The sequence below is a fragment of the Periplaneta americana genome, chromosome 3, assembly GCF_040183065.1.
Source record: "Periplaneta americana isolate PAMFEO1 chromosome 3, P.americana_PAMFEO1_priV1, whole genome shotgun sequence".
Taxonomy (NCBI): Eukaryota; Metazoa; Arthropoda; class Insecta; order Blattodea; family Blattidae; genus Periplaneta; species Periplaneta americana.
Window position 1 is genome coordinate 76,563,361 of NC_091119.1, and position 17,747 is coordinate 76,581,107.

Here is a 17,747-nt window from a genome sequence, read left to right on the forward strand (position 1 = left end):
CATAGAATTGGAATATATCAGTCCCCTAACTGTCCATTGTGCAACTCAAACCAAGAAATGGATTCGGAACACCTCAAAATCTGTGCTTCAGTGGCTGGTCATGATAATATCTTTGAAAAATATTGGAGTGCAAGAGGTCAAATGACTTTATTGTCAAACGCCTGGCATTAGAAAACAACAATATATAGGCCTGTTAAATCTTCTTTTTTTAAGCAAACAGATCAGTAGTAGGCCCTACTAATAATTACCTACTGAATAAGAGAATAACAGTGAAGTTTGAGTTTTATAGTTTGGAACAAACTCTAAAGTCCATCCCTCATTTCATTGAAGGCTTCATCTCACACAACAGAAGTAAAATAAATGCTTGACAACAGCTTAGTTTAAGTGAGGGCTTTGAACGCTACTGTCCTTTCGTCTGTATGAGGGTGTTTTTAGATTTATGTTTGGAAGGGGGGAAACTTTCAAAGTTTCCTGTCCCCAATATGGTTCGGAAGGGATGTACTATAGTAAGCAATATTTTTAACACAAAGACTGTAACAATGCATGCTGCGCCAACAATTTGTTTCGTCATTTACACTCCCCATCTGGAAGGTCTGGTAACAAAAGTGAGAAGTGGAAGGAGACAGAGAATGAAGGCACTGACATGAACCACCCCTGATTTAAACAGATTATAAACCTTCTTTAAAATTATAATTTTCCCTTAAAACTTTCATTTTGTTGCATGCCCTTTTCCTTTATCATAGTAAAACACCAGGAAGTTGCCTCCTCTCTTCGAAATTAACAGGGCAGTCATTGAAACAAGGTGAGTAATTTTTAAGAAGTGGTGCGAGTACAGTGAATAATATTTAAATCTCATTTTCTTTTCATTTTGTCATTTTTCCATTATTTTAAGGGCATTTTATTGACCATTTTAAGTAGATTTTTAGGTCATCAACATCTGCCACCTAGTTATTACGGGATGGGGTTCATTTTGGTTCACATTCTTAGTATTTCCGTAAGTGGGAAGAGAGAATTATTTTCAATATACACTGAAGAAAAAAAGCAACATTTTAATAAATTTGAAATATCAAACCATAAGACAATTTATAACATTATTATGTGCTTCTATGGACCTGTTTGTGGTAGGCAAGTGTTAATTCATGTTTTGGGAAGGAAAGTATACCCACCCATTTGGTTGTTTTGAAACACTCCCTTTGCCAATTCCTGTACCTTACTCTATAGTTATTACTGTGCCATTAAAATTCTAAGCACAAGCAGCCAAAATAAAGTTACAACACAACTGTTTTCTTTTTTTGCTTAAAATGGAATTCTGTGATACTGAACTCAGTTTTGAACAACATTTAAGAGACTGAAGACGTTGTTCAACCCAATGATCGCAGAACAGTCACATTGGTAGAGGATGGCCACAGTTTACATTATATGACTCAGGTGTTGCATACAACTCCGTCGACAGTTTCACGTACAGTGCAAAGGTACAGAGAACTTCGTTCATATTGTCAAAGATCATGATTTGGTAGAGAAAAGGTTTTGCAATAGATGACCAGTTCTTGCACCTTCAAGTGCTGCGTAACTGACACACCACTGTGCCTGAAGCCAGAAATAGACTAGAACAAGTGCGAGGTGTCAATGCCAGTAAGTGGACTGTGAGAACATTACATGATGCTGGCCTGATCTCTGGAAGACCTGCTACTGGTCCAAAACTTACGAGATAACAGGGTCAAACTCGCTTACAGTTTGCAAGGGAACATCAGGAACGAGCTGACAAACAGTGGGGAACAATTTAGTTCTCAAATGAGTCCTGATTCTGCCTCAGATCCCAAGATGGAAGAGAAAAACTGTGGAGGAGGACCGGAGAAAGGTATTCTCCATGCAACTTTTCATAAAGGACAGCATCTCATGGCAGTTCAGTGATGGTGTGGGCAGGCATCAGTTTGACTGTATGAACGAACCTAGTCTTTGTGGAGAGTGGGACTCTTAATGTCCATTGCAAGATTGAAGAAATCCTTGGGCAACATTTTCTTTCTTTTGCATAATTTATTGATGACTATTTTGTGCTCTTGCAGGGCAATACATTTCCTCATGTGACGCGATATCTCCTCCAGTACCTCAATGAAGTAGGGATCCAACTCATGCAATGGCCATCATGCAGTCCGGATTTTAAGCCAATTGATCATATGGGGAATTTTAGGAAGGAATATCAGTCACCATGCTCCAAATATTCTTCAAGAGCTATGGGGCCATGTACGCAACACCTGAGCCACATAAGCTGTGGCCATCCTCTACCAATGTGACTGCTTTAGCAGCGCTCTCGGGGCTTAATGGCATCTTAACTCTTTCAAATATTGTTTAAAACTGAGCTCAAAATCACAAATTCCATTATACACAAAAGAAAGAAAACAAGTGTTGTAACTCTGTTTTAACTGCTTGTGTTTACAGTTGTAAATTTTAAGGGCACAGCAATATAGGATGAGGGACAATAAATGGCAAAGAGGGTATCACAAATCACACAATGGGTATACTTACTTTCCCAAAACATGAATTAACACTTACCCTACCACAAACAGTTCCATAGAGGCTCACAGTTATAATTTGTATTATGGTTTGATATTTCAAATTTATCCAAGAGTTGCGATTTTTTCCTCAGCAGTGTATATTTATCTTAGAGCAATTAAGGCATAGAAAACAATAACAAAAGACAGGGGTTCAAGATTTAAATATTTAAAAAAATTATCAGTGGGGTCCATGAGATCCAGGATGGACAATGGACCCCATTCGTAATGAGAGGGTTGAGCATGATGTCATTAATATGTGCCTTGTGGTTTGCCATTATACTTAGTACACCCCTTCTATGAAATTTCTGGTCAGACTAATAAAATAAAAATGATTGTGGCATAATAAAAAGTGAATAATATCAGAACTTTGACTGAAATTATAGTTAAAGTCGAGATTATTTTTTCACTTTATTGTAGCCTAGTACTTAAAAGTTGTGTTTATTTTGTTTCACTTTATTGTACCCTAATATTTGAAAATTTTTATACACAAGATTTAAAAAAAAAAACAAACACACTAAATCTGATAAGCTAAGAAATGTAAGTGAATGGATATGCTTTGTTTAAAAAATGCAAAAATGGGAATGAAAATATGTGACGTGCAGCACATAACTTGGGTGGGGGGGGGGGATCTATGTATAGTGATCCTGATACAGCTTTGAATTAAATAATCTTTAGAGCTCGTAGGAAAATCACCAATTAAGAAAAAGGAACTTAGAATGACTTTAACAAAAATAAATAAATAAATAAAAATATAAATTAATTACTATAATAATGTTAAAATGACTTACTGAAAAAATATTTACTTGTACTGCATCTCAAAATGTACAGAAAGAAATTTCAGCAAGTGTGCAAGAATAATCAGGATTATATATACCTTCCAAACTCCCAATCTTCAAGCTTCCCTGTCTTCCCACAGATTTCCAGGAACAGAATCAGAAATTGTAACAAGTTAAAACATAAACTTTTCACAATTTTCAAGTCGAAGTGAGAAAATGACAATACTGTCTTACCTACCATCTGGAGTCTTAACAGAATATAAAATGAATTCGGGGCTAGTGAATATATAGCTAGAGTTGTAAAAAAAAAAAAAATAAATAAAGCAAAAAAAAAGTGTTGTCAATGCCAAATCCCAGACCAGGAAAGACTTTAGAGGAACTACAGCTCAATGTAGCTAGTTAGTTTTAAGTTAATGATAAATGGATCTTAAAATAAAACATTTGCTTTAGATAGAGATGATAATACTCCCCTACAAAATTACCAAACCTGTCCATACAAAATAATGTCCAATCCACCTAGCTTACTTTTTGCTGTATGAATGAGTATAAAGAGTGGGGTAGGTCCTTTAAGGATGTGTTTCATCAGAAATTTGACAACGAAATGATAGATTAGGTAATGTTTAAAAAATTAATCACTCTTTATAGATGTACAGTGGACTGTTATAAAAGAATCCTGATTACTTCATTGAGGATTTTATTGAAGATCTAATTAAGTTAAAAACCCACTCTTTTATTGCCAACATACAGAAGGTGTTTTATAATAAAAAAGCAAACTTAAAAGTAGGATAAATTGCCATCACGTGCGACTATGCTGAAAAGTATTCCTTGATTATTCAGGATGAAGTTCTGTCCCATCACCGGAACAATAGTCAGGCTACAATGCCATCCATTTGTATATTAATTATAACAGAGAAGATGGTATAATGAAACATCTAAATTATATCTTTATTTCTGAATGTCTGAAACTCAATACTGTCACATTTAATCTCTTCCAAATACCTGCTCATTTTTTATCTGAAAGAATCTATTCCTAACCTGAAAAATATATTTTACTTTTCAGATGACCATCAACACAGTACAAAGATAGAAAAAATTTGTAGCATCGGTTTACATAAAAACTATTTTGGATTTGATACGAAGTGGCATTTTTTATGCTATAACCTATGGTAAGAGTACCTGTGATGGTCTTGGGGAAACTATAAAAAGAATGGCAACAAAATCAAGTCTGTAACAACCATATCGAGAACAAATATGACACCTCAGCAGTTCTTTAATTTTGCACAAGAAAACATCCTAGGCAATAATTTCAAATAATGCACAACCCAGCAGTACAATAATGAGAATTGTCAGGCAACACACTTTGATGATACACAAACTATCCCAGGCACTCACAATTAATTTCAAGCAATGATTCAATCTTTTGAAACAAAACCTTAATCTCTACGTAGTGAAAAATCTATGGAAGACTTTGTCATAGATAGATGGTTTGACTGCAGATCTAGGCTGGGTTTGTTACTGTTAACCAGGCCTACATGGTTCTTGACTTGCTTGTATCCTGGCAAAAACCCAAGAATCAGGAGATATCAAAGTAACTTTTTTACATCCTGAAGAACCTGCAACATCTGTTTACGACTATCCAAAACCAGATGTTCTGGATGTGAAGAACTATTTTGAAAAAGGTTGACCCTAAGACAGAGAGAGACACAAAGAACTCTCTCTCCTAAGAAGAGATAACAGCAAAAAAATAAAAAAAAATAAAAATTAGATCTTGAAAATAAACATTTTCAGAATCTGTGCAAGTATCATGTAATTTTAAAGGCATATTGGTTCCGTTAAGTTCAATGGTAATTGATAAATGAGTTCTATTCAGTCAATACTTAACATAAAAAACACAATATTTTTATGTTAAGTATTGACTGAATAGAACTCATTTATCAATTAAGTATCATGTGCTAATTCAGAAGAGGTTTTACTTAGGTTTTAATAACACGTGATTGAACAGTGAATTTTTTTGTGAAATAAGTTAGATATTTTTATCAATGATAGTTCCTGTATTAAAAACTTTTTTTAACGTGGGTTTTTCAAATGGTTCTCTTCAACTTTTCCACCAGAATGGCTGTATAACAGGTAGGCCTTCTATAGAATATTTATTATGTCATAGGCTAACAAAGCATTACATTTTAAGCAGTGTATGATAAGTTAGGCAACTGATATTCAGATTTGTATAAAAAAAAGTCCTAAGCCCATTTTAAGGGAATGTTTAAGGAATAGGCCTACACATGGACAGATTTCAAAATTTTTCTTAAACTGATCATGTCATGTGAATCGATTACTCATGCACTATTATTTTTGGAAAATTATTTTCGTACCTATGGACCCATAGTTTCTCCATCAAATTCAGTACTGGTATCCAATTAGCCATTGTAATGAAGAATAATTTTTTGAAGGAAATAAAAAGAGATGCTTTCGGGATTTCCAAAAATAAAAATTTTGAAAACATGAAAAAAGATGTATTTCATAAAACCGGTGGTTACATATTAAATTAAAGCCCTTTAAAATGAGCTATACAGTCATGGACAAATGCTCTAAAACAAAAATCTTCAAGACACTTCTTTGCTAGGTTATTCTTATTAAGAATATATTAAAGAGTAAGAAAAATTTTGGAAAAAAATATATATATATAAATTTGGGCTTATTTGCATTTGGTATATGTAATCTGTCAAGTACAGAAAGGTTAAGTTTGTGAACCTGTAGCAATAACAATAATTTTTTTTTAACACCTGACTAAAGGAGGGAAATACAATTTGTTACGTAACAGCGTAGTTTTCGTGGTTTACACAGTAATTTTTATATGAATGACTAGTGAATTAGACCTACATCAGATTGTCCCTTCTGTAACAAAACGGCAATAAAGTTTTTTACGTCATCCTAGCATTATAAACAGGTCGTTACTACATAGACAAACGTGCATTATTGCCATAAAAGCAATGACGTATTTTCTGACATAATACTGTAACGCTTGCTGTCATGGTTATTATTTCTATGCGCAACGTAACAAGAAATTAAATGCAAGACAGAAGGTAATGTATCATTTATTTCCAATCTTTAACAATTTTGGGGCATGCTTCCGTACAGGGGCAGTGGCATTTCCTCTAAGGTTAGAGCCCAATTTAGGTGCGTGTATGTATTAATAGAAAATTAGGGGCTAGAAAATAGTGAGAATAGACCGCATATTTACATGGCATTTTTCCGATTAACACACACACACACACACCTAAACTGGGCTCTAACTGTACAGAAATGCCACTGCCCCTGTACACAAGCACACCCCAATTTTGTATCACTTTTGTAATCACATAAAACAATTGTGGTTCAGAGAAACTATATTAACAAAATAAAGGGACATTTGTAACATAACCTGCAAGGTCATCCATTACTCTTTACTCAATGCCAAAGCCAGGTGTAACTAATCGATACAAACATATGAAGACAATTTGTGAGTTACAGATCCTGAATTGAATTTCTTTCCTACAATTTATAATGCTAAGATGCCATAAAGTATTCTCATGGATAATACTATTATTGTCATTCACTCATGCCATAATCATCAAGATTATCCACTTGTTGCATAAATAACTATTATTTTTATTATACTTATGCCTTTTAAGCTATCTGGAGGTTCATTGCCACCTTCACATAAGCCCACCATTGGTCCCTATCCTGTGGAAGAGTAATCCAGTCTGTATCATAATATCCCACCTTCCTGAAATCTATTTTTATATTAACCTCCCATCTACGTCTCGGCCTCCCCAATTTGCAGTGGTTGTGCCAAAGAATCAGTCTCATTCCAAGGCTTGTGTGGTTTCGTAATAGGCCCTAAGCTGTTTTTTATGGTGATAGATTCTTAGCCCTTTGCTCAACCCCCAAGCTGGAGAACCACCCCTATTGGCTGTCCATGACTGCTTATTCAATATATTTGCTGCTACAATCCAAATCTGGAGGCCGTCTCCTATCTGCAACCTGAGGATGAGCCATGCCATGATGCCATGGTGATAGGGAGCCACAATTTGCATTATAAGTTTAAAAATTATTCGCATATGTATTCAGATCACACAATCTAATCTTAACATAACCACAAAGGTTAATGCTTGATCCTAACTATGAAATTTGTATTCAATTTTAAAATACTGTCCCATCTGGAACATATTGTACACCTTCAGAACCATGTTCACTTTAATATGTAGACAGACCCACATGTTTTCACTAAATCTTTATTTGGCTACTCACCTAAACAGACCAAACTATTAGCCTTTCTTGGGCTTCCCCACACTACTCCTTTTACATGGTGAAGAAACTCCATTCTCCATCTAACTCAAAGTTGAAGTAAGATGAGTACTTGTCTCATTAGCAGAAGATTTTACAAGACATGTGCTGATGTTGTCAAAGGAATCCAAGTAATTTTAATAAGCAGTGCAGAGATAAACCAATACAAAAATGTCTTACAAGGTGGAAAAACATCAATGTCATACCACACGTCCAGTCAAGCCATTACTTCCAGGCTTTTCTGTATCAAAGCAGCATACATACTAGGCATGTTCAGAGAGGGCACTTAAAAAGCCTTTTAACGCGGTGGAATAATGACATAAAACATCTTTTAAGTGTGCCTGCATTCAATTCCGAGATTCTATGACACTGTTGCACATCATTTAAAGACTAGAAATGCCTGCACTGAACATACCTGATTTACACTAAAGTTTGGTAGGAGGGGGATGATAGTGAATTCAGAAAGTGCTACTGATTTCGAAAAAACTGAAACAGGGTTAAAACGATTGACAGCGACATAGGCCTATATACAGACACCAATATTCAAGGTGACGAAATTGACATGCAGAAGATTTCAAAAGAGTTATGTTAAGGGAGGACAATATCTATTTACAGAGCATATAGGTCAGAGCAAAAAGGAGACAAAACATAATGGTAGTCAGTCAAGGACAGTCATGCCTTTTAGCGTACGATGGTGCTTCCCCCTCCGTTCATCCCCTCCACGAAATGTAACGTAAGTAGAGTTCTGCCAGCAGTCACGGACTGCAGTCTGTCAATCACGTCGTGCATCATTGCACCTAGTGTAATAATCTGTGGCGTTGCTTGAACATCTCCAGTGCTCTGTTTCGCATAAAGTGGGAGGAAGAATTCTTTTTTGTGCTTCATGAAGGTAAACCATATTGTTTATATGTTCTAAAACATTGAATGTACTATCAAGGTACAACATCAACCAACATTTCAGGAATAGCTATTCCCAAGAATATGGTACTCGTCTGTCAGGTACACAACGGAAAAGAAAACTTCATGAACTAAAGGAGACTTTCTATAGTAGCAAAACACGTGACCAGCAGGTAGTTTCACCCGTCAATATTCTGCATGCTAGCTATAGAGTTGCGAAACTGATAGCTGAAAACAGCAAGCCCCTTTCCGATGGAGAATTTGCAAAAGACTTAATTGTAACCATAGCAGAGGAGATTTGCCCCAGTATGATCAATTCATTTAAAACACTTAGCCTAGGAAGAACCACAAGTGTCCAGAATAGCAGAAATTAACTCTGACATAGAAGACCAATTAAGATCTATGATAAAAGGTCTTACGTGGTACGCATTAGCCTTAGACAAGTGCACTGATATTAAGCATACAGCACAATTAGCTACATTTCTTAGAGGAGTAGACAATGAATTAAATGTATTTGAAGAATACCCATAAAGGGACATACGTCAGGTGAAGATATTTTCGAGACACTGCACATGGTTGCTTGCAAGTATGAGCTATCGTGCGAGGAATTGGTATCATTAACAACTGACGGAGCTCCCTGTATGATAGGTCACTCTCGTGGATTGATGGGTCAGTTTTATGCATTTCTGAATGAAATAGGAATACCTAGAAACTGTGAAAATTATACACTGTATTATTCACAGAGAAGCACTAAAGTATGTACACAATCAGCAAAATTAGCAAATGTAATGTCAGTAGTTGTAAAAGCTGTTAATTTAATTAAAGCTAATTCACTGCGGCACCGACAATTTCAAGAATATTTACACGACATATGTTGTGATTATGACGATTTAACTTACTACTCCTAAGTCCGCTGGCTAAGCAGAGTTAATATCATTTCTACAATATCTGTTTGGAAGTAGACTCCTTAAAGGAACACAATATTGCCATTCCCGAAATATCCGATAGTGAGTGGATTATGGATCTTGGCTTCTTAAAGGATTTGTGTGATCATTTAAATCGGTTAAATACAAGCGAAAAATCACTCCATATGGATATGGCAAATGCCATTAAGTCATTTATGGGCAAACTAAAGCTATGGTTGTATCAGCTGCAGAAGGCAGAATTGTATCATTTTCCATGTCTCCAATCATTAGAAAACCAAAAGGTTCATGTTATTACCAACCTGTTCTGGAAATGCTTTTTTCTGAGTTTGAAACCAGGTTCCATGACATCAACGATATGAATGTGGAAATGTTAATATTTGAAAATCCATTTGCAGTCAAACCAGAAGAAGCTCCACTGACCTGTCAGCTAGAGATCGTTGACATGCAGAATACATGAATACAAAGCAGTGGAAAACTAGGGATAGAATTATGGAGAATAATTGATAAAGATTTGTATCCTAATCTGAAGAATCTCGCCTCTCTTATGTTAGCCATGTTTGGAGGAACCTATGTCTGCGAGCAGTTCTTCTCAGTTACGAACAACAATAAGAACAATAAAAGATCGAGGATAAGTAATTCTAACCTAGTTACAACATTGCGTGTAAGTGTTGGTAAATTACAGCCTGATATTGACCGGCTCGTAGCTGCAAAGACCTCCAAATCACCACCAGAGAAAACAGAATAATAATTGTATTAATACTGTTGTATTACATTCACATACTACAAATACACAAAGTTTGTAAACATTATTACGATTCGTTCATGACATTGAGTGTCCACCACTGAACTCATTCCTTGTAGCATAGCTCGTCAGATCAGAGCAGGTACGGTACTTGGGAGGTACTGGTGGTGGAAGCCTGGGCATTTCTATTTCCCCTCCATCGACACCACTGGTCAAGGAGATGTGAAGAAAAAAAAAAAAAACAACAGGGTGGTTACTTATGTTCTTGCCACTAGAGGAAATTGTTGAATTACCTTTAACATGTCTAGGATTTATAATATGGAGTCGTGAAATCTGGATGTGATCACTAGTAGAGCTGTATGCCCATGCAGTCCACCCCAAACACACAGGCCACCTTACTTATATATCAAATTCATCGTGCGTAAATGAAGAACACAGTCACATTTCCTAAATGTGACGTAAGAGAGGGAATAAAGGAGTTTTCAATGTCAGTACCTTTCACATAATACTACACCTAACCTGTCACATAACATTCACATTGTAGTAACATTCCTCACGTTTAATATCATTGCAAATGTTGCCACCCCTGCTGTACACTGTATCGGGAACTACCTGTGGAAGTGGTGGGGAGAAATTAAGACGACTCTCTTTCCACTGCTCATAATTATATTTAGGTTAGTTAAGTGTGTGTTTTGTGCAATGTGTTAATGTAGTTATAATTCCATATAGGGCCTATATATTTTTTTCATCCATATATACTTATACATATATATATAGGTAGTGCAATAAAAATTGAAATGTGTTGTAGCTGTGATAAAGTGTTGAAAATTGGTTTACAGTGCTACAATGGCAGTGATAGAAGTGTGCAATACTCGTTTACAGTGGCGGGTGGATACTCTACCTTGAATATAAAATAAAAATAAATTGAAATTTAATGTAGCGAAAGTAATTACTGAAAGGAAAAAAGAAAAATTCCTTTAGAGTTCATAGAAAAACCACAAAACTAAATGCACCAATATTGTAATGTCCAAAATAAGATCCCATCTGTAACAACCTTCAAAAGTGATAACTTATAATGAACTTAATAGGCCTAACTATAAAATAGAAAATCCTTTGTAGTATAGTAACTGAACTTAGAGTACATACGTATGTTTAATTAATAAAATATTAATTTCACTTTGATACCATTGCATTATACACTTTTAAGGAAAAAGCTAAAGATATACTATCTCTAAATGTCTCGTCGGTATCTATGGATAGACTGTCAGACCTCTCTAGCACCAATGATTAAGAGTTACACAAGTTACATTTGTGTAATCGACAACCACACAAAATTTAAAGTTTTTCGTAGTTTTGAAGATTAACAAAAGGAACACTAAGTAGTCAAGAACCCTAAAATTTTAAATTTTTATTTACTTTCATAATTAGAAACAAAACGTCATTGAAATTTCTGAAGTAAAGGTTAAAAAAATGCAATTTATTTCTGTGCCAAATTGAATGTTGGCCAGTATAGCGGACATCATCATGGATCAGTGATAGGTTAGGTTAGGTTTGGTTTGGTTTGTTTTGTTCAGGGTTTTGGTTCGCCTTGCATATTTACTTTTTTTTGATAGGCATACCAAAAACCTGAATTAACCTAATCTAACCTGTCACTTATCCTCGATGATGTTCACCATACTGACAAACGTTCAATTTGACAAGTTATGTTTGGTTTATTCAGGTTTTTGGTATGCCTACCAAAAAAAACGTATAATATGCTAGGCGAACCAAAAATCTGAACAAACCACACCTGTCACTGATCCTCGATGTCCACCATACTGACCAACGTTCAATTTGGCACAAAAGTCGATAATTACCAAAAAAAAAATCTCCACTGGCTGATTTGACGGGGAACGAGACAGAAAAATAGGCTACACCTTCAATTCAAGTTCACACTACAAATATACGTAAGCAGATTTACAAACATTGAAAGCCAGGCGTACAAAAAATGTAGGTCCTAAACGAATTTTTAAACCAAAAACTCCAGTATACTGTCAACAATTTAGCTTAAAATATTAAAAAGAGCAGAGGTCAGTGTTCATGGAATGCACAACACGCTTATGAAACTGCAATTTTCAGTAGGCTACCAATAAATTTTGGGAAAAGGTAACCGCGTTCTGAAGTTTGCCGTATGTACCAATTATACTATACATGTATTAAAAAAACAACTTCCGACAAGCAAATACCCTACATATCCGGAATCAGTGGGTTATGGAAGCATGAAAACAAATAGACTAGAAGAATCGACTCCAACTAGTCTAGGCCTATTAAAAACTTCTAAAATTACACATACCGCTTCCCAAATTTCACGCACAAACTATTTGCTATCCAACGAAAAACTTCACACCTTTTCGGCCCAGGGAATCATATGAAGTCAAATAACTTAGGTGCTATGCTAGTCATCAAACTGCTCAGATATATCTAGTTCTACGCCGGAAAGACGTAAGATATATTCCACAATACACAATTTAGACACTTATACATCACTGAATTGAAAATTTTATGTATACAGTTGTATATGAGTTTGTTCACATTCTGTCTATGTTTTCGTTCCTAGTTCAACATGGCGGGTTCCCCTTTCAGGGAAGAAAGCCGAGAGGTCTACAAGCTCCTTCTCAACATTTCATTACCTTTGTTTCCATGCATTACTATTATTATATTAACATATTCCAGTGGTGCCGACAATTACGGAGAACCACCTACCTTTATGATGGAGTAGAATTTCAATGGTAAATTTTGCAAAACACTACACTACGCCTCTCCCGAAGCTTTTCCTTGATGTTATTATGGCCGTCTTCCCTGGGACTAGGGAACCCACTCACAGAAAAAAAAATCAGAACTTCACATTACGTCTACAAGTATAACATAAATTATGTTAGTACCCTGCACCGAAGTCTAAAGATGATTTCTTCGTTCCTTGCAGAGATGGATGCTTTTCGATACCCATGATGATTTCAGATCTAAAAACTAACGATCGTTCTCTCACACAAACAGCAATGGCTACGCAGCTACTCCAACGGGTTTGAGTGGAGAAAAATCCTTTGAAATTTCTAAGTCTCTGATTGGTCCAGTCATGTCACATGACCTCACTCCCATTCAATTTCATCATATTTAACAAAGTTTCAGTGCATATTTTGGGTTCATACATACAGTATTCAATATTATGTTCAGTCACTATTATGCTGAATCCATAATCTAAACAATCTATACATAATTTTCATTGTTTTGTAGCATATTTCAATACAGCGTCCCTCCACTAGGTCTCCAGCAAGCTCGCCATCACGTGACTAACTAGGGCCTGCTGGGTAAGCAATGTAAAATGGGAGTTGTGTATGTGTGTCTTCTTGAGTTATTCGTGAATAAATCTAATTAACTGCTTTTTATTAACAAGAATTCTTTATGCGGTAAGAGATGTAAATTGTAATTGTGTGGATAGTGTTAAATACCACGACCAAATAAAAAGAAAACCTTCATAATATTTCATAAAACAAGGTGTGCATCCAGGGCGATCTATAAACAAACATTCTTTCCTCGATAACGAAAAAAGAATGCTGTAGACATTCTGCGGTGGCAGTCATAGTATGTGTAATTTCATTATTTGTATAGTAAATATATAAACGGAAGTTTCATTTAGTGTTTCAAGGTGTAAAAGTGACCTTTTCAAAGACATCACATTTATCAACTTGGCAAAGACTTATGTGATAAAACATAAAATATTTAATTTTGCGCGCCGGTATACATTTCTGGGGAAACAACGATGGTACCATTAGGCCCAACACCTACCCATTCTCAACCTGGAACAAACAATACACCGACTGCTCCAAGTGCCCTGAACTCGTCTGGCGGAGGTTCAACGAAGTCAAACTCGAATGTGGTAAGTTGTCAAGCTTGCACGTGTCTGAAAGTTGGCAATATAGTATTTTATAATATAACAGTAGGCCTATATTTGTAGATACAAATGCTACCCGCTTGGCTTTTAGTCTAGTCATATGTACCGTAAACGAAACAGATGTAGCCATAGCCACCTCTCCCTTCTGATTGGTTGAATTGCACGAATATATTGGTATTGCAATAAATTCAAAATATGTAGCCAACTTTAAAATATTCTAAAGTCACAGTCAATTTTCGTAGCAACGTCATATTGTATGATTGATACAGGGAATACTATCTTACGAGTGTTTCGTAAAAGATGTAGTAAAAGCGATACCGTTCGTATCCACAATTTCACTATTTTTTTCTTGTGTAACTTCTATCCAACTTTGCTTTAGATTTACCCTCTCTCCGAAAGTTTAGGTTATGTTTGCTCTGAAACGTTCCAACTTTATGGACTTGTTTTTGACAGCGTATATTTACCGCAATTAAAAACAATGTTTCTATTTACTTTCACTGATCATGCACAACGTCCACATTACCTCGTTATTTATTATGTCACCACTTGTTCAATTCGTTCCATAAACGAGAGACAAGTACGGTATCGCTAAAGTAAATTTAACGAAATAAGTGCATAATACCGGAGCCGTCAGATTTTCACATAATGCCAGTTATGTATTAGAGATGGTTAAAAAAAAAGCTGGAACAGTTTTTTTTAAACTGTTTCACATTGAAACAGTTTCGTGATCTAACCTGTTCCAAAGGGTGTTACATTGCTCCAGTGGTCACTTCAACGCTCCACATGGTTCCAAGAGATAACCAGTTCAATTTCTAAACAGTTTTCCTCTTCTTTGCTATCAGCAAAGGCCACGTGTAGCGCTATCATTGACCTCCAATCGAAAGTTTATATAATATTATCCATGTTCCACACGGCCTTCGTGCAACAGTAGCCTATGTACAATCGCTCAATTTAATTGTATAGCTCGCGCAAGGAACGATTACCGAAAAACAATGGTGGCGTTGCTGTCTGTTTTGACGTGTGTATGTAGGCACGCCAAGGGGGAGAGGTGCGGGCCGATGAAAGTACTGTCTTTTCCAAGAAGATGAACAAATCAGGACATCGCTGTGGAAATAAAGAACGTAGCAAGAGAAAAATTCGAAGCTAATTAAACGCGCAACATATCTTTACGAATGAAATAACACCGTGCGATACAAGACACGTATTCACATACAATGAAACAAACTAAAGTCGTAATGTAACTATCACAACACAAGACTGATTCCGTCGATGTCATTTTTCTTCCGACTGTACTCTTGAATATCATTCAAGTCCTCCCGTGACCTTTCCTATAGCCCGCTCTTCCTTATCGCAGTGTTTCATTCGCATTCTTTCCGTCGGTATTCCGTGCTCGCGAGACCTATTTTTTTTATACGAATCAAATTCCCTAATAAATCTGATATTAATTATTAGCTGTCCTTTGATGGAGAGTATGTTTACGGTGCCCTAACATAGTGTTAATTATTAATATACTGCGAAAAATATCATCGGCTAATGTCTTGTCGTTATTAAACTCATCTAGGGTTATGTGTGTTATTTTTACTAAAATCGATTCATTTTGAATTGTAGTTATTTATCCTTAACAGTAACCTAACAGAAATGACTTTCGTCGTCATAATACACTGAACAGCTGATTTAAAAACGATTCAAGGGCTTTGAAACATGTTCCCGAAGCAGATGAGAGGTTGAAACACTTGGAACAGTTGGCACTGATGTTGTAAACATATTCTAATGAAACTGTTATTTTGGAACAGCTTCGTTCATGAAACAGTTACAGTCGAAACTGTTTCTTAAAAAGAACAGTTTATCTCATCTCTATTATGTATTAACTCAAATGCCTTGCGGGATTGTGGAAGTAGCAATGGTAAAGGGTTCTGGCACAGTTTAGTACATATAGTTACCAAGCTTGGGATAATTTTTTGCATTTCTCGCGATAGTTGCTAGCTGCTTGGAGTGCTGTGAGTAATAAAACAATAGACTGTGTCACGTCATGCCATCGTGATCTAATAAGGCCGTAAGGCAGAGGATTTAACTCGCTAAACCTGATCACAAAGGGCGGCGTTTCAACCATATAAATTAGTTGGAATGCATAAAGAGTAACATATATTTTTCTAAAATTCAGTGTAATTGCATTAATAAAATTTAAAACAATGATTATGAGACACATCAGATATAATTCATTTGCGAGTTAAGGTGTAATATTATCTTTGGTGTGAAAATTACGTTGTTTGTATGTGTAATACCTGCCTTTATTTCGATGAAATATCGCGAAATTCTTGTACATTCATTTATACACGATTCAATAATTTTCAGTTGCACCGCACGCATATTTAGATATATTGAACTTAGGTTATGTTTACTGTACGAGTTGCCCCTTTCTGTGTAATTTTAGTGGTCTCCAATGCCCTACCATTACATTTGTATGTTATATCATATGGAAATTATAGACTATGTTTACTATATTTAACTTGTATTCCTATATTCGCAATTATATATTATAATTAAACATAATGTCTTGCATGATACCCTGCACATTCAATTTGTCTGCATTTTAATACTACAATTGAGTACTGAATTATTGTATTTATCTACTACCTAAGAGATGAGGTAACACAGTCGTACGTACACTAATGTAATAGGAGTGGTATGGTAAATTTTCTGTCTACAATTAAGGAAGGTGGATGCGCTAAATTAAAATCACAATATAAATTCTTCTTTATTAAACCTCAAAATAGCTTCAATTCTAAACTTAAAATGTTGATGCGAACCAATTATTTTAACATGTAAAATTCTCTTCACATTAAAATAACACAGTTTTTTAATTATTTCTGCAATAAGTTATACTTATTATGCAACAAGAAGTAAACGGAACTTAAGGATACATTACACTAAATAAAACTTAGCAATGATATGCAATAAAGTATAATATAATATTTCACTGAGCTCCATACACTCAAAACAAAATTCGAACATACATTACAGCCTGGTATAGATCGAAAAGGCATTCACTATGCTGTATTTCGCATTGTTGTGAAAGGTTGTGTAAACTGTGAAATGTTCGTTGTCGGTTGTAATAACTGTAAATGGCTAAAATACAACAATTTGAATAATAATATGGTACAAGGAGACGTTTGTAGCACTGTAAAAAAAAAAAAAGAGGTCAGAGTTATCCTTCTTCTGAAAGATCCAGGAAGGTGAGTTTATAAAGTACAATATAGGCCTATATTATATATTTTATGAAAATAATGTATAAACGTTATGTATTTCATATTTCAATAGTGGAAGGAAGATGTTAATTTTTTCAAAGGAACACAATATCGAAAGTACAATACATTTTATTGTCTACTAGGGAAAGAGTCTGTGATGAGGCGATAATAGCGATCCTGGTGGTTAGCAACTATCTATGAATGCATATTTAGTAAGTATTGAGCTTCGTGACTGTATATATTAGACTGTGGTTCTGGTCTGTCCTTACCATGTATTTCATTACTCCTTCCATGTGAGCCACTGCCTACTGGATCACATAGTCTTCACAGCATGTTCTACAGACAGGTCACAACCGTC

General features: G+C 35.4%; 2 protein-coding genes across 13 annotated transcripts in view; one reads left to right on the top strand and one right to left on the bottom strand.

The window, feature by feature from the left end:
* fs(1)h (female sterile (1) homeotic) overlaps nt 1-13,518 on the bottom strand; it is a 638,308-nt gene extending 624,790 nt beyond the window's left edge. For 7 of the 9 annotated variants that reach the window (XM_069820803.1, XM_069820802.1, XM_069820798.1 and 4 more), the window contains exon 1: nt 13,138-13,517. The gene's annotated coding sequence lies outside the window, so the exon portion shown is untranslated. The other 2 variants (XM_069820799.1, XM_069820796.1) reach the window with 2 other exon arrangements.
* A 9-nt stretch (nt 13,519-13,527) lies between these two features.
* The window catches only part of wds (WD repeat-containing protein wds), a 64,787-nt gene continuing 60,567 nt past the window's right edge, over nt 13,528-17,747 (top strand). The window contains exon 1 of one of the 4 annotated variants that reach the window (XM_069820808.1): nt 13,528-14,129. In XM_069820808.1, coding sequence (XP_069676909.1) covers nt 14,013-14,129 — 117 coding nt within the window. In that variant the 5' untranslated portion in view covers nt 13,528-14,012. Of the gene's footprint in view, nt 14,130-16,002; nt 16,048-17,571; nt 17,602-17,747 lie in introns of those variants that run through there. The other 3 variants (XM_069820805.1, XM_069820806.1, XM_069820807.1) reach the window with 3 other exon arrangements.